Below are 17481 nucleotides of genomic sequence, written 5' to 3' on the forward strand. Positions count from 1 at the left end.
TATTATTTATATAGTTAATTTGATAGGGACAATGCAAGTTAACACAGTGCCACTTCAACTGGTTTCAAACAAGTTCATGCAACTGATGTTCTGCATACTGAGATGAATACCTATTGCTAGTGCTCCTGTCCCGAGTTAAAAAAAGGAAGAAAATATCAAGGTTACATACAATTATCAAGCATAATTTAAAGAACGAAAAATGAAAAAACCAACAAATAACAATAAAATAATCAAGTCATTGATTATTCATTGATTACATGTTATCCACCTTAACTAGTTCTTGTAATCACCTTTTACCTGAACATTACGATGAGTGTTCTTCATTCGCCCCTGATTGGCTGGATTCGTGTGAGCAGGTATCCAGGTTAAGTGGGCGACCGCGGCGTCCCTGCAGAGCGCCTGCTGCCCTCAGGCCGTCTCATACAGTAATTTCTTAAGCACTTATTTCCACACTGGCTTGCCATCTCTACAGAGGCCTCCGCCGCACTGTAATTAGAGCCAAATGGCTGGGAGCAGACTGCTGATCTGCAGGTAACCCAGTAAAATATCATGTCAACTCTGCTGCCCATTGTTATCACAAAATACCTTCGTGTTCGTGCACATCATTTGTCTCAGGACAAATGCTCACACAAGATTTGTGTGAGCATTGCCAACTATATGTGTGAATTTACAGTGTCTTATATGCTTGTAGCTGACTACATATTTTTGTTGCATGCTCCCATTTCTTCAGTCCTACATTGTAAAAACAAGCAAAGGTAGATATTGGAAGGTTCTAACACAGGATGGGAAAATATTTGAAAGGCTGTTTTGACAGTTTCCAGAGAAGCGCTTTCATCAGCTTCATCATGGATCAGGGCGTCCCAACATCACAAACTGGGGCCTGTGGGCCAAATTTTACCCTCCACTAAAAACAGTTTGGCCCTCCAAAATGAGTGTAAAACATTCTGCATTTGATCTGTTTTAATTTGGTTTAATAAAATGTAAGAAATCATTTGTAGAAAATGCCTCATTACAAGGAATGTTAATTTGTGTTTTGTTTAGATAAAACCAAAGATGCTATTTTTTTTGCTTATTACATTTTATATAATTTACAGTTTAATTAATTCTGGGCTATGACCCACCAAATTTTTGCCATTGACCCTCCATGCTGAAACTTTGTGTCCCCCTGTTTAAGTGGTCAGGTGTGTCAGTTCTGTGGTCAGTCGGTGGGTTAATGCTGAATGTGGCTCCGCACGCCTGCCAGCCAAAGCTCTTTTAAAAAGTCTTTTTGCAGAACAAGGCATAAAGCCCAGATTATGGAACGACAATAAAACAATCCCTTATGCTCATTCCATAATACACTGTATAGCAAAGCTTCTGGAGTGGGAAGAGCTTGACTAAACAGGTCCTGAGTGCTGAGATGCAGGTCGGCTGAGCCAAGACCCACAGCTGATGAGTGAAGAGATAATAATGGATAATGGGAAGTTTAACTGTCATCAGCTAAGAATCATTAGTGTTGCATCTCGACTTTTGTGTGTGGGAGTGAGTGTGTGCATGTGTATACTCTGTGTGTGTGTGTGTGTGTGTGTGTGTGTGTGCAGTTTCCAGCTGTCTTCACGCTCACTTGCAGCTCACTTCTCGAGTTTAAGTCGGAGAAGGAAGGCAGGACTTTACAAAGGTGTCTGAAACAGAGCTTCTGTTCAGCAGCCATTATCCTGATGAGAGAATCGGGGAAGCTCTCGTTGCTAAAGAGGACAGGAGTGCAACTCGACAGTGACTTAAGCTCAACAGATGAGCCTCAATTCTCTAAATGTCTGAATCCAGATGACCCACAGATGCTTTAAAGCAGCGCTGATCAGATTTAACAACAATAGACAGATGTTGGATGTTGAGAGGAAGCTGGAGGAAGGAAGGGAAAGGGGAGCGGTTATCACACCGGCTGAGTTTTTTTCCCATCCCTTTAATTGAGAAAAGACTTAGAGCTGTTTCTAAGTGCTCCCAAATCAGATAAAACAGACAGAGAAAATCAACTTCTCCATGTAAGTGTGCGCTGCTTTGTGAGGCTGATATGGACCAGAGAGGATTACTCCTGGATGGGAGGCTGGCTTTGGAAGGACTATGAAGATGGGAATATAGACTTTCCTACTTTATAGGATCATGATAGTCACATAGTGGATGGAATCAATTCGTGTGTGACATGCAAAGATTCTTAAAGGGGGATACCACTGAAATCACCGCTTAAATTTATTATTTTCTCAGCCCCATGCCAGCTTGGTTTATCTTAGTAAACATTTACTGCTGTCTCCCATAGCCAGAAACAAATTAGAAGAGTTGCATCCCACCCCCTTTCCTATGCTGTCACACCAATGTATAGATTAAAGGAGAATGAATTGCAAAAGATAAAATTGCTGACTGTGACAGTGTACATTTTCTAATTCAGAACTGATAGACTTACTATAGTTTTCAGCTCATTTGGCTGTAAAAGTTCAAACAAACATATTGTCTTTAAATTCAACTTCTGATTCATTGTCAGAGGGGCATGTCATGAAATCAAAATATGTGAATTGTCAGATTGTCTTCCCCTTTACAGGAAAAAATCCACCCTAAAACACTTTAACACTGTTTTAAAAAACAGCTGTTACCTTGCATTTCTGGGCCCATTTTGTTGTTTGGTGGAGTATTTTTCTTATTCCTGTGGATAACTGGACAAACATTGATGACGTGATGCCACATCTAGATATTTCCAGTGCAGCTACAATGAAGTTTGATGGCAGAAAATCTTTCAGTTATCTAAAACATCAATGGTAAATGTCAGGTTTTAAGAGAAAGGGCTTCTGTCTAGACTCACCAGACTCCATCATAGAAGAGAAAGAGATACCAATTTCTCCATCAACAGTAGCCTAAATAGACCAGAATGCAATGCAGCCACAGCTTGCGTCTTTGCAGATTTGTTGTCAGTAGCGTGTGAAATACAACGGCCTCTTCAACGTCTTTTTTTGTAATTTCAACAACCGGGCTCTTCACACCACAGCATCGCTCTCTCTCCACTCTCACTTTTTCTCGGATAGTGAAAACGTTTATATTAAAATGCCTCTTTATACCCATACAGTCTTATCTTCTCATCTTGTCTATTGTTTTCTGAACACACTGAGCAACATAAAAAGGAATTACGCAACCATTAAAATAATTTACGTGAGAAAATCCCAGTCAGCCTCTGTGTGTGGTGACTGTGGGACTCTGGGGTGCTGATACTCCCAGTCCCAGCCCTTTCCCTGGGTGATAGTTAATTACCCCAGATAAATCCATTGGCAATTTGTCAGGCTGTGCCAGTATACCCCCCCCCCAACCCCCCACCCCCACCCCCGACTACCCACCCTCAACCACTTCCCTCTCTTCTTCTTCCTCGTTCTAAGCTCATGTAATGAATCACTAATCACTCAGTCCCTGACGAGCATCCCCAGCCCATTATCCCTTAATTACCCCAGACAAGAGGCATCAGTGCGGACCAGCAGGGGGCGCTATGTGAAACAAAGTCACAATGTTACAAGCGGTTACAACGAGTTACGTTGCTGGTGAATCAAATGAATTTTTGTTCCACCCCGGCTGGTTGTTTTTTAGTTTTCAGAAGACGAAGCCGGATCTTTGTGTGTGTGGATGAGGACAATGTATTTACTGTCGGATGTTGAATTATGTGTGTCACCGTGCTCGCACCTGAGAGGGAGGGAGAGACACTGAACGCCCCCCGGCTGTGGTGGTTTACGCACATATAGAGCCAGAGTGAACTGGCTTGTTCTCAATCTCTGGGTCCAAATGGTTCTCTTGTGGAGCATTTGGGCCGCGGCAGAAAATGGAGCCTCTAACTCACAGAGTCATTTGCAGATATGACACTCGGGATTCAAAGCGAGTAGCCGCAGAGCAAAGATAGAAATTGGAATTGGCAGCCGACATGAAATGGGGTCAGGGGATTTGTCCCCGACACACACACAGAACATGTGTGAGAGAGTGGGTCCTCTGATTTACAAGGGGGTCTGTTCAAACAATGGCACTGGAGATGAACTGTAGCTTACAACAGCAGCCCGAGTCTCTGAAATGGACTTAGAATGAAGAGCCTGTCTACGAGAAATTAATAGCCGCCTTTCAAAGTCTCTTGGAGCATTCCCACACACCAAATGAAGCAGCTTCTTGCTGACTTGGGTTTGCGTGAAAAGTGAATGCTTCATGGTTTGCGCACAGTTCAGGGTCAGCCGGCCGGCGTGATGGAGCAGATTTTCTAAGCTGTGTGTGAGGCGGGAAAGAGAAATTCCCATACTCCCTTGTCCTCGTCTGAGAAAAGAGCAAAGAATGGGTTCAAGATCACACAGTCGTCGCTTGTTTACATCAACCAAGTAAATCAAGAACAATTTCAAAAAAAGCCCCATATTGACAGGTGCCCCCCTGCTAGGTCCTCTTAATAGTTTCTGTTTTTGAATTTAATCTCACTAATTTCAACATATCTCTTCTAAGGATCTTAAAGCTTAACTTTGGCAAAGAAAAAAAAACCTGTATGACCCTTTTGGAATCCTGGTGTCCGTTTTTTGTCAGCGCTTTAGTGAAAGCCTGTCAAAAATGGTTAGCTTCTCCAGTGAAACTACTTCTTTGCATCTTAGCTCCAGGTCTTGCCCTGTGTCTGCACAATTTCTTTCTATCCTCTTGTTTCTCTCCTTTTGTTTAGATAAAGCGAGGGATTAGGAAAGATTTGCCCCCATAAAGTAGTGGTTTGATGGGCTTTTATCCCACCATGTTGCTAAAGCTGTGTAGCCCCTGGATTAGGCCCTGACAATAGGAGCCCTTGTGCTGGGCCGCAGCCTGAGGGGCACAACCAAAGACTGGCTCTGAGAAAGAGGGAGGAAACAAACCTGCCAACCTCGATATGTCAAGTCTGCCAGAGAAAGCGTTCAGAGGACAAGCCCCGGCTGCAGCATGGTGTGCTGCATCTACAGGCTGCGACTGGCGTGTACTGAAGCTGAAAGTGAACAACTTGTGGCCAGAAACAGCGAGAAATTACAATGTCCCTTTTATTTGAGGATTCAGTATCCTGCTCCCATAATTGCATTCTCTCAAAAACAAATATCTATCAAAGTGTTAAAAAGTGATACAATGACAAACATATCTGCAACACATTAACTTTGTTAATGTTTTGTTTGCGGCTCATTTGTTGTGATGCTATTATCTATTATCTATTTTTTTTTTTATTACCTTCCCTATACTTTGTTCTGCTATTGTACTGTACATTGCTGCTGTGACACCTGAATTTCCCCTAGGGGATCAATAAAGTGCGTCTTATCTTATCTTATCTTATCTTATGCTTTACTTATTCTCTCTGAATATGATCAGTTTTATAGCACAGTGCAGTCTAATGGATGTCTGACTATATGTTTAATTTTGCACTGGCTTCTAAATAACAACTGATACGAAGCTTATCGTATGCTATGAGTAGCAGGAACTCCACATAAGTTGATAAACCCCCAGCCGTCTGTCAGCAAGCCTAATAAGCCTGATTTAGTCCACTCTCTCTCTCTCTGTAGTCACTGCAGCAGATTGCAAAGAGACTTCATCCTTTTTCTTTGGATATATGTTGCCTTATAATACTTACACCGTTAAAATAATTTATTACAACCATATGAGAGACATTTGGGGTATTTTCAAGCATGCTCCCAATGGTCGGTGTGTCATAAATATGTGTTTGAGAGGATTGTATGTTTGCATGTGTGTAAGTGAATGAAAATGCTGTGTGTTCATGTCCTTTGACATAAGCAAAGTGATTTCTGAGTACAGGAATAAAGAGGCTGTGGAGCAAGAGATTTGTCCAATTAAATCAGGTATCCGACACATAGGAGGAAAGTCTTAAAGGTGAATGCCCGGCTAATAACATGGCCGGAGGATTGCTTATGGCAAGTTGCTTTGTTACTCCAGTCACACGAGTCCCAAGGAAGCAGTCAATTCTAAACCATACATCAAAATGATTAATTTCACCCAAATGAGCACAAGCTAACCTTGACTAAGAGCATGTGCAGGCTAGAGCAGCTGGATTGAAACCTAATATATTCATGAAGTTAAAGAAAACCTAATGATAAAAGTTAATGGGCTCTGAAAGCTGAAGGCATCAACTTTCTCCTCGAGTTGATGCAAAATGCCACTTGGAAATATAGGGAGCCGTTTGAGGGGTAAAATTACAAACGTTCATGCGTTATAAACCTGATTAAAAACTGAACATGGTTTATAAATCGCTGCAGCTTCCTAGGCCGCGCTTTGATTCAGGCTGCCAAAGTCCTGATGCAGGGATAAAGTTTGATATTCAGAAAGCAGGCGGGCCAGCGTCATTTCTCGAGGATGATTGAGAGCAAAGACGATAACTCACATCTGAAGAGAGGCTTTAACATGATAAAGCATGAATGCAGCCGGAGTGCGGAGAACAATGAGAGCGCAATGAAATCCATGGAAATCTGAGATGAATTTGGAAATAAAGGGGTTTAGAAAGTTAGCCTGGGAGTGGGTGTTGAGATCATGATGGTGATCAGGATGAGAAGGAGTGTGAGAATGGAAAATTAAAAAGGTTTAAACCATCAACTCCATTTGGGGTGATCAGCATCACAAGGCCTCACAACCACCAGTACTGTCCTGCAAAGGAAAACAGGGGGACTATTTTTTGTGTTTCTAAGTCAAAGGTCACATCCAAGGTTTAGATTAATGCTACTTAATATTGTACAATCTACTTGGGTATCAACAACACTTTTGTCAGGGCAAATCTGAAGCAATTTTTCCACAGTTCCACTTCTGCTCTTTGGCTTTTTAGAAGAGAATATACACAAAACCCAATTATATTTTCAGACAATCATTGATTTATGCTTATTTTTTCTTTACTGTACCAAAATAAAGAGGTTTAGAAAGTTAGTCTGTAGTTGGTGTGGAGATGATGGGAGTTTGAGAATGATAAGTAAGGCATCACAGCCCCCCAAATATACACAAAACCCAATTATAGGCTAAGAAAAGTATTGATTTATGCTTATTTTTCCTTAAAATACCCATTTCTTCATATAACCAAAATAAAGGGGTTTAGAAAGTCTGACGTGGAGATGATGGAGTGCGAGAATGATAAATAAGGCATGATAACCCACAAAATACACACAAAAAACAATCATACTTTCAGGAAAGCATGAATGTATGCTTATTGATTATTATTCCTATATCTACATATATTTTTTTCTTTTTTGATACTTTTTATTAAGATCTACATATCTATATCTCAGCCTCAAAATGTGGTTCAAGTCTATCCCACAAACAGAAAGGCGTGTACACTGAGTTGCGGTGGGTTCGCCCTCCGCTCCATCCCTCCTGGCCTAATATCGGTCTAATAGCGGCCCTCTTGACACTCGCTTTAAACCCCTTCAGCCGTGCTGGACATTAGCCCGCATTAAGTTCCGCAGAAAGCTGATTTGAGGAAGAGCAGCTGAGAGGAATTCCTTCTCGCTTTAATTGCTTTAGAAACGGTTCCCACAAAGAGACACTGGCCAGATTTACCTCCAGTTTAAGTTCTTATTTCCATCGGTTCACAAGTTAATCCGATTTCTCTCTTCTGGGCCCAAATACTCGGCAGCTATAGAAAAGACAGAGGGAAACACAAGGTCGGAATAAAAAAGATGGAGAAAAAAAAAACAAGAACATTAGCAAATTATATTATATTATTATTATCATTATTATTATTATTATTATTATTATTATTATCGTTGGTGATTCTTCGCTCATTGCTTTTCTTTTAATTGCAAGAAAAAAAACTTCCCATCTATGCATTTATGAACCACTTGTTGCTTGATTTTATTTGCAAGGCTTATGCATGCAATACTAACACATTATGGGTTTACCTAAACGATAAACTAAAGCTAAAAAAGTACAATAAGCGAAATTTGAACTTGATTTATAGGGGGGGGAAAGGGAAAAAAAAGCTAGAGACAATATCTTAACTGCATGTGAACTTGGTTAGACGTTTTGTGGTGACAGAAGGCATGATGAGCAGCACATATTCTTTTCACACAGTGTTTTTGTCAGAAGTCTTAAGTTCTGCGGATGAATGTGGCCAAAGATCAAATTGAGTTTAGGATTTTAGCCTCCTCACCCCCCCTCCTCCCTCCCTCTCCCTCTCTCTCTCTCTCTCTCTCTCTCTCTCTCTCTCTCTCTCTCTCTCGGAGAAAATTCAACAAAATATGCAAGCTTTACATTAAAAGGCTACTTTTCGCTGCCCTTAATTCCAGCCTAAACGGTTTTTCTCCGGGAGAAGAAATCTTTTCTAAAAACCTTGAAGAAGAGAGGGGCATTATTGTTTTAATCCTCTTACCAGCAGTCATTTTAAGACATTTTTTTGGAGGGTGAAATGGCGTCTTGTCTCCCCAATCCTAACCTAAATCCCTCGGGGCCGGGAGCTGCTGGAGGCAGCAGCCCGGCCCGCATCTCTCCATCTCAGCTGCTTTCCCACCAAACACTGAGACCAAGTCAGGAAGCAAATAAAATTAAAGCTCGGAATTAGTGGTTTAACCTGTAAGTCACTGTGCTCAAGTCACTGTAGGAGAGCGGCAGGCCATTAGGCTACTTCTTATTTGCATATCATTTAATTAAGCTTCCATGATAGGCTACGTTTATTTTTGCTTATTTAAAGCAGTGTTGAACAGCCTTGATTTTTCCCTTTGGAGAGCTGACATTGCTTAGAAACAGGAAGATGGACTAAAGCGAACGATGGCATCTCTGAAGACGAGTTTTCAATAGTTTTAAATTGATATGTTTACTACTAAAATCTGGGCATTTTAGTGTTTATCAAGAGAATATCATCATTGTTCACAGCAATTTTAAGTGACTGGTGTTAAAAGTAGGCTACACTAGGCCTATCTAGGAATTAAAGATGAATCGAGTTTACTGATGTAGGAATTTAAACTTTTTTCATTCATTTGCACTTTAAACATAAATGTAAAAATCCAAGCTACATATAAAAGCGGTGTGTTTGCCCTTTGACCTTGCCTCCAGTTCCCATAGAGCAACACAAAGTGGATCTTGGGATATGAAGGCCTTTGGCAAAAATGATGTTGTCTACTTTACCTGGCACGAAATTGAGTATATCTCAAAATATATATTTTTTTCTAAATATATTCAGCTTTGATTCAGTTTTGAAGCATTAGGGCTACTTGCTGTTTGGGTGTTTTTTTTTTCCCAGCCTATCGGTCTGTGTCCTCCATAAGTGCAAAAACATAAACATCATCGTCATCATCATCATCATCATCATCATCATCATCATCATATACAACAAGAAGAACATAATCATCACATACAATAAGAACAACAACAATAATAATAGTAATAGTCTGCCTAATAATAATAATGATAATAGGCCTAAGAGAACCGTTCTGCCAAAGAAACACTTTAAAACAGACCTTGCTTGCATAATGTAAAATATAAAAATGGCATTTCATAGAAAACAGAAACAACATCAACAACAGCAGAATCGGTAGCGCGGATGCAGAAATAATCTATGAAGGGTATTGGGAAAGAGGGGGACGGAGGGAGGGAGGTGGGGGCGCTGGTGGAGGAAGAAAGCGATGTGATTGGCACAGAAAAGGAGCGCGTGAGATCCCGGTGACCCCACCCGGAGCGCTTTAAAGGCCGATAGATGGCAGCTCAGCATCCTCCCACATCCACAGACACATCCACAGCGAGGCGAGGCGAGGCGAGGCGAGACGCGGACTGACGGACCGGGATACCGCGAGGAGCTCGGGGTGAAAACGGTGTACCGGTGAAATGAACAGCAGCACCCGGAATTTAGAAAGGAAGATTTAAAATAAAAAGGAAGATTTTCGGCTTCTGTCGTCGCGCGGGCTGTGGAGATATTTCACTTCAGATCTACAAAGAGAGCAGAGAGGTAAGAACTTTTACTGAATGGAAGTTGGACCAAACCGTGTTCATTTTCCCAAACTACTTCTATACTTATTCAGTACTAATTAAGCAACCTGCTCGCCTAATTTTATCATTGTATGAAGTTTCTTTTTTGTATTTGTTTGGTAATTTTGTAACCACGTTATCTTCAAAACTCTAAGATCTCCGGGGCAAAAATGTCATCACTTTGCAAAGCGGTTCCCAATGTAGGGTCCGGGAACCACCAGGGGTCCAGCTATACTGTAGCTCAATGTGATTTTTATTTCACTCCGTAGAAGTTAGCAGAATAAAAAAATGTGCAAGAATTACTGTTGTAATCTCCTCACCTATAGTACAGTTATAGAATTCTGTATTAAGTCATATCTAACATTAGAAATTATATCAAATGGAGGCCCGTGGTCTTACAGCCTATATACTATCTATTAGGAGATCACTGACATAGAGCCGCTGGTCTGGGTAATAAGGCTTTTTTGGCAAGTTTTGTATTTATTTTTTTAATTTTACATTAATTTGCTTAATTTGACTTTAGGTTAATTATCCCTTATGCGTTTGCTATCACTGGTAAGTTTGTGAGCTGAAGTGATGCCATGCATGGTGGAGCTCCGGCCCCAAGGCAATCTGCAGTCCATGCTGTATTACTCATAAATCCACGGCAATTAGCATAATTAGGCTTAATTCAGAACCTGAGGCTATCTGACTTTGTCCTGAAAGAAAGGCATATGCTGAATTTTATAAGCTGCAGATTTACAATGAAACAGATTAAATAAATACAGCCAGAGGGCGCCTTTCATAAAAGAATAAAAATTTAAGAGTCACATGAAAAAACAATTGTTATTACATTATATTTTTATCACACACACACACACACACACACACACACACACACACACTAGCCCACCTTTCACGTGTCAGGCCTGATGATAAATTAATAGCCTTGTAGTTGAAACCTATTTGCACCTACATTAGACAGGAGCCCAACTGGGATCTCCATGCATATTTCACTGAAGACTTATCATACATCTCCGCCACGATCAGCCTGCAGGCGTCTGAAACTGACCTGGGACCCGCCACAGATTGAAATAAACGGCCCCCACTCGACTCAAACTCTCAGGGAGCAGAGTAAATATTTTTTTTTGCTCCTTCTGTCAAAGCTGATTCAGCCTGCAGGAGTTTAGCAGCGTTTCCCCGCGGCAGAGAGCGCAAATAAAGGAGGATATTTCCCATTAAAAAATCTTCATACTGCAGACTCTAGGTCATGAAATAAGAAATAAAATTGCTAGTTGTGCCATTTTTGCAAAAATGTCTTAGTTCAAGCTTATTCTTGCATGATTATTCTTTGGGTTTTTTTCCAGGGTATTTACAGCGGCAAAAATTGCATAAGAATTAATGCTATTTTCTACCTTATTAAAAAAAAGTGAATCATCACCATTATTATTATTATTATTATTATTATTATTATTATTAGGCTATAATTATCATTTTCAGACTGTGAGCTTTTATTCTGTGCATTCATAATACACCAGTCTCTACTGTCGAATTGCACACCGCAATTACTCAATTTAACCAAACCATTTTTATCATTAAGCTATTTAACATACTGTAGGCCTATATGTTACCTAATACAAGCACATTCTTGTAAAGAAAAACAATAAAAAAGAAAATAACAATGCCGGTAAATTAAAATAGTTTTTTCAAAAGTATAGGCTATTGTTTTGTGGTATGCTACACATTTTTAATTAAATAGAATGTTAAATTTTATATTACATTTTATGTTTAGATAAATTAACAAATTAAAACAGTTAACAAAATTGAGAAATCATTTATAGGATCGGTTTCATTTTCTGCACACTCTTTTCACAATTACGCCATTATAGGAAGACTACCAGGCCTAAAACTGTTGTAAAATTGTTCCTTGTAGGCATAGTGAATTCATACAGCTAATAGAGCCATCATCAGCTGCGCAGACAGCTTTAAATACATGATAACTATGAGTATCCCATTAATAGCTTCAAACCAAGGTAATTATTTAATCATTTCTGTCCGCTTGAGAGCCGCCAATTCCCCAGTGATGTGGACAAACCCTCCGTGGGGAAACACGCTGTCGAATTCCTCAAACGCACATTATAACTACATTTTTCGTTTTGCCAATTGCAGTCCAAATCTATAAAAACATAGACTTTATCAGCTGAATTTGTGAATTTGTCATGATTCACAAATTAGGATTAGTTATTAATTATCTGCCCCAATAAGGTCAAATGAAGAAAATGACAATGAAGCAGTGATATTTTGCCTTTAATAGCCCTTCTGTTTCACCTGTTGCGATTTCCATTGAAACTGAGTATAAGCATTTTCCACTGTTTTTTCAGCTGCAATTTCATGACTAGAAAACAGACAGTTAGCATATTTATTAACAAGGTTTGTCTGACTTTTCTCCCCTCTGCAGACAGCGCCAGTCATGCAGCACTACGGGGTGAACGGCTACTCTCTCCACGCCATGAACTCACTGAGCGCCATGTACAACCTTCACCAGCAGGCGGCGCAACAGGCCCAGCATGCACCTGACTACAGACCTTCAGTACATGCACTCACACTTGCAGAGAGACTGGCTGGTAAGAATCAGTTGCTCATTTTGCCATTCAGTTTCTGTTTCTCCTCCAATGTCAGTTACAGCTGCATCTCTTATGAGCAACAGTTGCTTAGTTCAAGAAGTGCGTATTATAATGTGCATTTCAGCATGCTTTGATCAGTACCAAGGCCTTCTGACCCGTCCCTTCAATTAAACTGGTCATGTTTCTTGTTTCTCAACGGCTGCACATTTCAAGACATTATCCTCGAGGCCCGGTATGGCTCCCAGCACCGAAAGCAGCGGCGCAGTCGGACAGCCTTCACCGCCCAGCAGCTGGAGGCCCTGGAGAAAACCTTCCAGAAGACCCACTACCCCGACGTGGTGATGCGCGAACGCCTGGCCATGTGCACCAACCTGCCTGAGGCGCGCGTACAGGTAAAAACCCCTCATAATGAATGCATCCAGCGCAACTGAAAACCCCTCGTAAGGAATTGAACGTGCGTAATCTACTGTTTGCCTGTTGCGCTCATTGTAAGTCTCTCAGCTAAATAGCTAAAAGGTGAATGTAAATGTAATCTCGTATGATTAGAAGAGCTAATGGATAGACAAGGTGTTAGAAAAATGCAAAGACAAGTCAGTGATGCTTCAAAACCTATCACTTGGTCGGTCAATTTCAGTACATGACCCAAAATCTGATGTAATAACATTTACAATCCTCCTGCCAGGTTTGGTTCAAGAACCGCCGGGCCAAGTTCCGTAAGAAGCAGCGCAGCCTGCAGAAGGAGCAGCTCCAGAAACAGAAGGAGGCGTCAGCAGCCACAGACGGCTCCCAGGACGACACCAAGACCGACCCCTCCACCACCACCGCCTCCACCGCCTCCACCACCACCGGCCTGGTCCCGGAGGCCCGCACCCCTCCTCCGCCCTCCTCCTCCTCCTCCTCCCACTCAGACACAGAGAGGCTGGCGGCGGCGCGGCCCCAGCCCGGCGAGATGAGCGTGGAAGTCAACGTCACCTCCCCCGAGCCCTCGGACAGCGAGTCAGCAGCGGAAGATAACGCTGACAGGGAGGAGGACGAGCTGAGGGGGGAGACGAGGGTGGAGATGAGGGAGGAGGCGCAGGGGGAGGCGGGGGCGCAGCCGGGCAGCAGCTCCCCGTCCTGCAAACGCCTCAGTCCCACACCAGGTAGGAATAACTCACTAATGCAACTTCTTTACCTTTTTACATCCCCTGACTAGAGGACAATCAAATCAAATCACATATATTTTTAAAGCCCTTTTTACAGAACAAGTTGGTCTATAAGTGCTTTACAGAGCAAACAAAAGACACACAATTCAATCAAAAACAGGAGAAACACAAAAAAAAATCATGATTCTAAAATAGGTCCATGTGTGTATGTGTGTGTAAAAGTGAAAACCTGCACACTAAGAAAAAAAGCCACTTAAGATGATCATCTAGACCGAAATGTTTGCACTTTTTTGCACAACATTAAAGGCTGAAACGATCTTGCAGTAACCAAGTCGTCTGGATTCTCCAGCTTTTTAGTTAGTGTGCGGTTCGCATTTTCACCTTTTTGTTTGATGTCTCCCGGCCTACACACGTATCAATACATCAAACCTGACCTGCTGAGTTCTTCAAAGAGGTCTACTGTATGTGTGTGTAGAAACATCCTAAACACCCCCCTCCTCTCTCCCTGTCTGCCAGACTCTCCGCTCAGCTCCCCCTCCCTCCCCTCCTCCAGCAGCGTGACCGGCGGTCTGGCCCAGAGCAACTCCTACGCCTCGTCTCCCCTCAGCCTCTTCCGGTTGCAGGAGCAGTTTCGGCAGCACATGGCCGCCACCAACAACCTGGTGCACTACCCGTCCTTCGACATGAGCGCCCCGTCCTCGCTGCCCTACCTGGGCATGAACGTCAACATGCCGCCGCCGCTGGGCTCGCTGCCCTGCCAGTCCTACTACCAGTCGCTGTCCCAGGCCCAGCAGGTGTGGAACAGCCCGCTGCTGCAGGCGCCGGGCAGCCTGCCGGGAAGCCTCAACAGCAAGACCACCAGCATCGAGAACCTCCGTCTGCGGGCCAAGCAGCATGCGGCCTCCCTGGGTTTGGACACACTCCCCAACTGAACCTCCCCGGGCGGCTCCGGCTACATGGTCGCCCTCCACTCAGGGGCGTAGCTAGGAATTATGGGCCCCACGCACAGGAAGTGACTCTGGGCCCCCCTCCACTTTCCTCTCATCCTCACACCAATCTTATTCCATCTATGTCAACCCACCCACAACTCAAACACACCTCCACACACATTCATTTACTGATCAATTACTGGACACATCCCTAATTGAAATGATGGGGTTTGGGCACTACCCAATCGGATGTCAAACACATGCTTTCATCTGTTCAAAATCTGTCAAACGAGGACAATTTTGTTTTAGTCTGCACAGCCGAATTTTATTTCTGCCTGTTCAGGTTTGTCTCAGATAACACAAAACAGTTGCAATATCATGTTTTTGAGAGTTTTATTTGTTTGCAGATTTGCAGATTTCAACCAAACCCTGTTTCAAAACCAGAGCAGTGTGAAATAAAGGCATGAGATATATATAAATACACACTTGAGGACCACAAAAGGCATTTGAGTCCAGACACTTTAGGGGCCCTTCCCCCTCAGCTTGGGGCCCTGGGTAGTCAGTACCCCTATTCCCCCCACAATACGACGCCCCAGCCTCCACTTACTCACCTCATCGCCATCACAGGGGCATGCAGCTCGCCACTGGGAGCAAACCACAACATAAAGTATATCTCCACAATGGAACTGGATGGACCCAGCAGAATATAAGATCATAACAGGAACTCAAAGGACTTGATAAATGAAAAACAAAAAAAAAAACAATCCCACCTGGACTGCAGCTGTGACTGAACAGTTCTGTTTGCCTGTGGATCCTGCTTGTATGTGACTCCTCCTAGGCTAACAGCATAAGCCACTACTACCACTACTACCCTCGCGCTGTGATTTGAGCCACCTTGGTGAAGTCCGGGCCCAGGTCTTGAACTACAGAGCTCCTCTCTCTTATACTGCGACAGATACGACTAAGATATTCTCAAGTGTAATCCCACAAGAACTCCTGAACGTGAACTTTGCATGCACCCCTCTGAGCCACGGATTACAGCAGCTCCAGAAACAAATTTGTCATGCCGCTGGTAGTAGAGTGCAGTCACATCAAAATCTGATATCATAAGTATAGCTCAGATTGGCCAGTATAGTCCCAAATCAACAGCATTTTGGAGCTGACAGGTGGTTCTTCCTGTTTAAAGTTACGACACAGCTCAGCCTGCAAGAATCCATTCAGCATTGTAAATATCCCTCAGTGTTTGACCTCATCTGCCTGGTTAGTGAGTAACTCCATGTCTCCTTTTGTGTGAAGGATTTAAGAGGAAAACATTCAAATCTATTTTTTTGAATTGCTACATTGTGGCTTCATGCAAAGGACCTACAGTAAAAAAATTAAATGCAGAGAGAATCTGAGGGGGAGGCACAGCAACAAATGAACCCAGTCAGCATATTTTTGTTAATTTGGGTGCCGGACTGAACTCAACTAACAGAGTCACCACTTTTGCTGAACCTGTGGCTTACGCAGAAAGAAATCTGATGCACAGGCCGATGCTATGTATTATATCATTGTAGATCCAAGACATGTATTTCTCAATTGTTTTACTTAAATGTGAGTAATTTATCTGTTTAATGCAAGGGAATAAACCACACATACGAATGACTTCTGTTTTCAGTGTCTTCAGTTGGGAGAGAGAATGCTAATATTTTGCCTTTATTCACTCAATTCACCTCACTACCTGAGGTGAGTTGAGTGTTTTCCAAATCAAACAGGGAACAAACCTGAAAATGGAGAGGAAAATCAACACAAGATGGGGTTTGGCAAACACCTGTTGCACAAAAATGAAAGAGAACAAACAAAGGTTACCCTTTCCTATGTGGAATTCCTACATGTAGGTATTTTGTGATGAATGAAGGAAATAGACGCTGTCTGTATGAATGTATGGCATCAAGAAAAATTAAGCTTTCATAGCAGTTAAGCATTTTCTTTGTGGCAGTTCACGTGTCTTTAGAGGTTTTTGTGTGGATCTTTGGACCTTGGTCAGCTACCAGGTGATGCCTTATAGTCAGAGGGACACCAGACAACTGAACCAGGACTAATCACACAGCGGGACCCCCCACCCCACCCACCCCTTCACCCATCCACCACCCCACAGTGTGAAATCACAGCAGGGAGCCTGGCCTACAGCATAATACAACATATACAAACACATAGGCACCCAAACACACACACACACGCACAGGTCTTACAGAGCATCCAAAACCTTTTTTTTTTTTTTTTTTTTCAAAGTTTCCTGAGTGAGAGGAAGTTGGCAACAAGAAAGGGATTAGCTTAGGGTGTGCCGAATCCAGCTCCCCTTGGATGGCTGACAGCATTGAGTGGGATTGACAGAATACTGAAACATTAATAAACAGTTTTGATTTCCACACACATTTCTTTCAGTTCCCTTACAATGAAAGTGTAGCTTCTGTTTATAAATTGCACCGAAAGGAGACCTTAATGATCGATAAATAAGTTGGATGCAGGAGGACCACCATCTTTAACGGTGATGTTTACACACTCCACACATACAGAGAGAGAGAGAGAGAGAGAGAGAGAGAGAGAGAGAGCCTGCCACTTGTTCACCCAATGCAGAGTAACTAATCCTAAATGAAATGACTGAAGCACAGTGTCAGGCTCTAAAGAGTCCCCAATCCACCCCCCCTCCTCTCTCTCTCCTCCTCTCTCTCTCTCTCTCTCTCTCTACTCCCCACTCCCCCCCTCTTCCCCCACCCTGTCAGCCGAGGTTTGGCTGCACCGAAACAGAATGCTTTGCCATAAGAAGATTACCTTTGGTTGGGATATCGATGGATTAAGTAAGAATAGAATGAGATGAAATGGGACTGA

At 42.5% G+C, this 17481-nt stretch overlaps 1 protein-coding gene across 2 annotated transcripts; it reads left to right on the forward strand.

Moving 5' to 3' along the window:
• Positions 1-12385: 12385 nt before the first annotated feature.
• LOC139926069 (diencephalon/mesencephalon homeobox protein 1-A-like) lies at positions 12386-14616 on the forward strand. 2 transcript variants are annotated; one of them, XM_071917643.2, is made up of 4 exons: positions 12386-12539; positions 12753-12931; positions 13222-13681; positions 14201-14616. In XM_071917643.2, the coding sequence occupies exons 1-4, from the start codon at positions 12386-12388 to the stop codon at positions 14614-14616; spliced, it is 1209 nt and encodes a 402-aa protein (XP_071773744.2). The 2 variants fall into 2 exon arrangements, with proteins under 2 accessions (XP_071773744.2, XP_078141923.1); XM_078285797.1 differs by having other exon boundaries at positions 13222-13669.
• Positions 14617-17481: the final 2865 nt, after the last annotated feature.

This window comes from Centroberyx gerrardi, chromosome 9, assembly GCF_048128805.1.
Source record: "Centroberyx gerrardi isolate f3 chromosome 9, fCenGer3.hap1.cur.20231027, whole genome shotgun sequence".
Taxonomy (NCBI): Eukaryota; Metazoa; Chordata; class Actinopteri; order Beryciformes; family Berycidae; genus Centroberyx; species Centroberyx gerrardi.